This window comes from Tribolium madens, unplaced genomic scaffold, assembly GCF_015345945.1.
Source record: "Tribolium madens isolate multiple individuals breed KSU strain unplaced genomic scaffold, Tmad_KSU_1.1 Scaffold_91;HRSCAF=231;Tcas5.2_LG7, whole genome shotgun sequence".
NCBI classification, from domain to species: Eukaryota; Metazoa; Arthropoda; class Insecta; order Coleoptera; family Tenebrionidae; genus Tribolium; species Tribolium madens.
The window spans coordinates 1,517,593-1,522,805 of NW_025401063.1; the positions used below are offsets into that span (position 1 = coordinate 1,517,593).

General features: G+C 33.2%; 2 protein-coding genes across 2 annotated transcripts in view; both read right to left on the reverse strand.

Moving 5' to 3' along the window:
- Positions 1-1,240, reverse strand: part of LOC123011715 (receptor-type tyrosine-protein phosphatase T-like) — an 8,818-nt gene extending 7,578 nt beyond the window's left edge. Inside the window, exons 1-5 of the mRNA XM_044409299.1 lie at positions 1,118-1,240; positions 909-1,069; positions 596-757; positions 242-546; positions 8-176 (exon numbers count right to left, since the gene is read on the reverse strand). Coding sequence (XP_044265234.1) covers positions 8-176; positions 242-546; positions 596-757; positions 909-1,069; positions 1,118-1,131 — 811 coding nt within the window. The 5' untranslated portion in view covers positions 1,132-1,240. The remainder of the gene's footprint in view (positions 1-7; positions 177-241; positions 547-595; positions 758-908; positions 1,070-1,117) is intronic.
- A 1,419-nt stretch (positions 1,241-2,659) lies between these two features.
- The window catches only part of LOC123011716 (receptor-type tyrosine-protein phosphatase epsilon-like), a gene marked incomplete at its 5' end in the record, with an annotated part of 4,981 nt that continues 2,427 nt past the window's right edge, over positions 2,660-5,213 (reverse strand). Inside the window, 10 exons of the mRNA XM_044409301.1 lie at positions 2,660-2,939; positions 2,988-3,483; positions 3,530-4,037; positions 4,083-4,223; positions 4,272-4,406; positions 4,454-4,530; positions 4,580-4,667; positions 4,714-4,803; positions 4,851-4,977; positions 5,026-5,213. The exon at positions 5,026-5,213 is cut by the window's right edge and continues 381 nt beyond it. Coding sequence (XP_044265236.1) covers positions 2,711-2,939; positions 2,988-3,483; positions 3,530-4,037; positions 4,083-4,223; positions 4,272-4,406; positions 4,454-4,530; positions 4,580-4,667; positions 4,714-4,803; positions 4,851-4,977; positions 5,026-5,213 — 2,079 coding nt within the window. The remainder of the gene's footprint in view (positions 2,940-2,987; positions 3,484-3,529; positions 4,038-4,082; positions 4,224-4,271; positions 4,407-4,453; positions 4,531-4,579; positions 4,668-4,713; positions 4,804-4,850; positions 4,978-5,025) is intronic.

Below are 5,213 nucleotides of genomic sequence, written 5' to 3' on the forward strand. Positions count from 1 at the left end.
GTCTTACTGTGTATAATCATGTGTTTCACGTTTATATTTTCTTCTTTATCTTCCCAGTTGAAGATTTCTTCAGAAGCATGTCGCTTAATTTGTGTGAATGTTATTTTGTTTTCTTRTTTCTTAAGTTTAAAGTGGCTCCATTTGTTTGCGAAAAGGTAARGAGGAACTSTTMGATGCTATAAAATAGTATMATATTRRAGTGTCAGGGTTAATTGGTTAATAAAATYAAAATAACATAAACCTTAATAGACAATTTTGGGTCTTTACAGGATTTTTTCTGAGGATATTTTTCTTTCTCACTGGGTATGTCCTCAACTGAACATTTTCGTAGTGCTGTAGTGTRTCCACTCCAYGCTTGCAACATAAGCCAGTAACAATTTGAATMTGGAGGATTTTCTCCATCGCATAGAAATATGTGAGCTTCTTGTTTAATACGAATAGATAGTGGAATTTCAAAATTTGTATTATTTATTTCTAAAACTGGAATATATTTTAAAAGTTTACTTTTCTTCTGTCTAGTTTCTTCCGTCATTTCTATATTTATTTCTGAAAAAATTAATGTTATTTTCACTCACTAAATTAAAAGAAGTTCTACCTTCCCATCTTTCATCTAAAACAACTTTATTAAAATTTGCTTCCAGAGAGTTTTTTACCATCCAAGGCGGTTTTATGAAATCAAAAGTATTTCTATCGTTTTTTTCGATTGTACAATCAAAATTATTGTTGGATGTGGACGGAATAAATTGCGAACGTGAAGCTGAAATGTGAAAATTTTCCTGTTTTATAAGCAATTTTGAATTTATACTAGTGCGAAAAAATATGTAATTTTTAAGTTTGTTTAACAGCACTGAGCTATTAGATTTTGAGCTTTATCACATTATTTTTTATTATAAGAACTTTATTATTACCTGAATAAAGCGTTTCTTCTATGGGTTCTTTTACCCAACTTAATGCGGAAGAACTATTGGTTACGCAGTAAACACTTTTGTCATTATATTTTTTAGTTACAAAATAATCATTTTGTCCTTTTGATTTTGTAAACCAAATAATCAAACACACATAAAGCACACTAAAACACAAAATTCAGATTTATAAAACGCAACAGATTTATACACACTTTTTTGGATACATGTTTTAAAGTTCACACACGATAGTCTCAATGTTGAAGTTTATTATTGCAAACTGAAATGCGTCATGTTACTAATTTTCCTTCTTTCTAAAACTGATATGAGGTTTCCCGGTTGACACATTTCTGATAAAAACTGATAGAATAAATGTACATAAAACGTTTATAAAAATATTTTTCCTCATCCCAACTCAAGTGAACTTTTATTCTCCCGTTTTTGATTAAAAATCTGATAATTTATTCCTAGGGAATAAAATAAATGAAATACCGATTTTTACTCTTAAAATAAACTGCAATTGAATGAATTAAGACAGAAATACAGTTTAAAAAATTAAAATGATAATGTCAAGGCAAAATTTTTGTGCTTGTGAAAAAAAATGAAGAAAAATTGACGTATGTAAAAGAGATTACCTAGTTTTGAACAATTTTCATTTATGTAATTTGATTAAAGCAAAACAGAAAATAATGAAAACGAGTATATAACGGTCCATTTTAGTGGGGTAAAAGGCTATGCCTTTTTTATTTAAAATTGATTACTCTATAGATTTGATCAATAAAAAAATATTGTTAAGGGAGCAAAACACGGAAAAATACAGAAAATGTGTTCTGCAACTGCAGCAACCGGAAATTGCGTAGATGTATCCGGTTTTCGTAATTACCAGCTCAAAAGCTATGTTCTCGCAAGTAACTGTTCCAACTGTTCGAAATTTTATAAAATTTGGTCAAATAGTTTTGAAGTTATTACCAACAAAACAAATTTCCATACTAACATTTCATGCGTTACATGAAATGAGTTATTGCTTCATATTTATGAATAACGCTGTAGACAAATTGTGATCAGAAATGGCAACATCAAAACCAAGGGGAAGTACTTCTCATGATCGTCCATGGAAAGTTGCATTTGCTCTTAGGGATTATTAGTATTCTCTATGACTATATTTAGTGGTAAATAACATAATTACCAGACGACTTTTTTGCAAAAAAAAATTATTTTAGAGTTAGAGTCATCAGGACAAGTGAATGTGATTATATCCAAAGTAAAACCTCCTAAAAACTGATTATGTGTTTCAGCGGTATTATTGTAAGTTATGTTTATAGAATATATATCTACGGGTATGTTTTTTGAAACAATTTTTCGGTTATTCTGGCTATAAATTTTAGTAATAATAATATAAAAATTGAATAAACATTTATTATTATTATTGAGACTGTTTTATTTTAATCGGAATTTCTGGCTATCTTAATGCGTAATTCTTCATTGATTACGTCAATAGTCAAAAAAAAATCCCCTACTTTAAAAATTTGAATTTTTGACATTTTTTAAAATATGAAAATTAACATGGCCGCCAACCCAAGTTACATTTGAGAAGGGACATTTATTTAGACAACGGAGATCACGTGACTCATATGTCAAACTACGTCATAGAACACGTGACATTTATAAATTAGTAGTGGGTGGTGGGGCCAAATGCCCTCTATTTACACTATTGATTCTGATTATTAAGGAATTACATCTTTAATAAACAAAAAAAAGAAAGTAAAAAGAATATTTATTGTTTTTAAGTACTTAGTTGGAATAAGTTTTTAATTAAAATTGACGTAATCCGCAATCACGGCGTATTCTTGAAATTTGTCAAAATAAAGCAATGCCGCTTTATACAAAAACTCAAACTGTTCCACGTTTTGAACAAACTGTTCTCGATTATGTCGCACACTTCTTACAGCTTGACAAACATCACAAACTTGTTCTAATTTCATTTTTTCGATAACGAAAGACAAAGCCACGTATAAACCTGACGCTGTAACTCCATCACTAAAAAATTTTTAATAGTCAAAAATTAAAAAATCAAACATTACGTACAAGCAAGTTACAAGGACTGGGTTTGATGTGCGAATTATCGCATTTGATTCCTCCCAAAATGTTAGAAAATGACCGATATTATCCGGGCAGTGATTCCCCGGTGGCCAATGTTTGACTGAAATTATTTGGACTGAAAGATGATCGATCCTAGAATTTGCAATTAAGCGAACGATTGTGATATCGCAGCTTTCAAAAAGGGTAATGTTGATGTATTTGAGGGTGATGTGGGGGACTGGAGTCATTTCAGGATGGCTTCGTGTGGGCCAAAACCTACACGAAGTCTTTTCTTCAAAATTCACTTCGTTGAGAGACAAAATAACACTGATGTTATTTTCGTCGATAAGTCGCCAAAAGTCGCCCACAGTGTTGGGCATTGGTTGTTGGGTGACTATAAATCGACCAGGGGACCGAAAACCGTCAACTTTGACCGCGTTTATGTACGATGAAGTGTCATCATTGCTGGGAAAACGGGAGAGAAAAACCCGGCCTTGGATTTCTGAAAGATTGGATCAAGTGTGACAATTTTGAGGGTTTGTTATTACCAGGGATGATTTTCTTGAAGCGATTTTTTTCCTCAATTATGGGCACTTCTTCATCGGTTTGTCCCACTGTTTTCATCGCTTGGTCTTGCCATTGGGTGTCTTTTAAATATCTCAACTGTAAAGTTGTTGTCCCATTTGTCAAAATCCGGTTAACTGAGTCTTTGATTTCGCTACAGTTGATACTAGTGTGCATACCAACCAAACATTCCAAAATCACCAAATGGGCCAATTTGTACTGTTTAATGTTGTCGACCATGTTGGCCCTTTGGTGTCTCATGTGTTCTAAATTTCCTAAAACGTCGATACTGCCCTCGCGGGCTGCCATTCTCAGGCTGATATCACACAGGAGGATGGTTCCGGTTGCACCAACTCCAGCACTGCAATGAACCACGATTGGGGAAGTGGTGCTGAGAGGGATTTTGAGGAGTTTTTGCAAAAAGGGTACCAAGCTTTGGGAGTAGAGAGGAACTCCGTGGTCCGGCCATGACATGAAGTGTAGTTGGTCGACCTGAAGACAAATTTGTGAAAAAATCAAGTGGGGGTAAAGTGGTACTTTTCTGATTTCGTTGTTTTGGGATATGGAGAAGGTTCGATGTTCGTAGTCGGCGAAAACTTGAGTTGAGAGGTGTTGAACGGAAATGGGACCAAATTTGAGGGTTTCATTGATGTCGGGCCAATATTTTTCGACTTTTTTCTAGAACAAAAAAAAATTGGAATTTGTTGGTAATGACAATTTTTTTACCTTTCCCCCTTCATAAACATTGGCGAGATTCGCAATGTGCATCACATTTTTTTCCCAAATCATTCTCCAAAAATCGTCAACTGTGGCGGCTTTAGGGTTTTGAGTCGCAATGTAAGCTTTTGGTATTTTGTGACCCTGCAAAAAAACATCAAAATTGTCAATAAGAAAAAACTCAACTTTACGTCAATGTAACTCGCATTGATGTAGTCAGAGTGGGAATCCCCGTTGATTTTTTCAAGAATAATTCGACTGTGATCGTCTGAAATCAAAAATTGTAATGAGTGTGTTCTCGAAGTGTTTTTTCTCACATGCTATTAAATTATTGTGACGATTTTTGGATTTGTTTTTTTTCAAAGAACCGTAATTCCAGGGGTTGGTTTGGCCACGAGGAAACAACTAAAATAAAACGAAAAATATAGCAACAAATGAAATAATTTCTTACAGCGTGTTGGCGTTCCAATTCGCCACTTTGAATCGATTTTTTTACATACGCTTCAAATTCGGTGATTTTAATGCATTTGGAATGGATTTTCTAAAAAATTAAAAAAGTCTGTTATCATAATTAGCATTAGTGCTTACCACTTCAATTTCCGGGTTTCTTTTTTCAGATGATTCGGGTTTTAGACCTGTTAGAGGAATTTGGTCATCTTTTACATCTGGAACTTGATTTGTCTTTTCTCCTGGTTTCAAGATAGCTTGTCTTTTTCTAGAAATGAGTAACGTTTTAACTGAAATGAAAAAAATGAGTTCTTACATGTACAAAATTATAATCAAAGGTATGATAAATAATAAAACCAGTAACGCAAGCAAATTTAAATTTGGGCCTGAGTAAATTGGAGTGCCTGTTGTCGTTGTGCTTATTGTAAATAGATTTGTTCGGTTTGTTTGACCGAAAAAATTGATTAAAACTACAGATATGTTGTAGTGAGTTCCGGGTTTTAA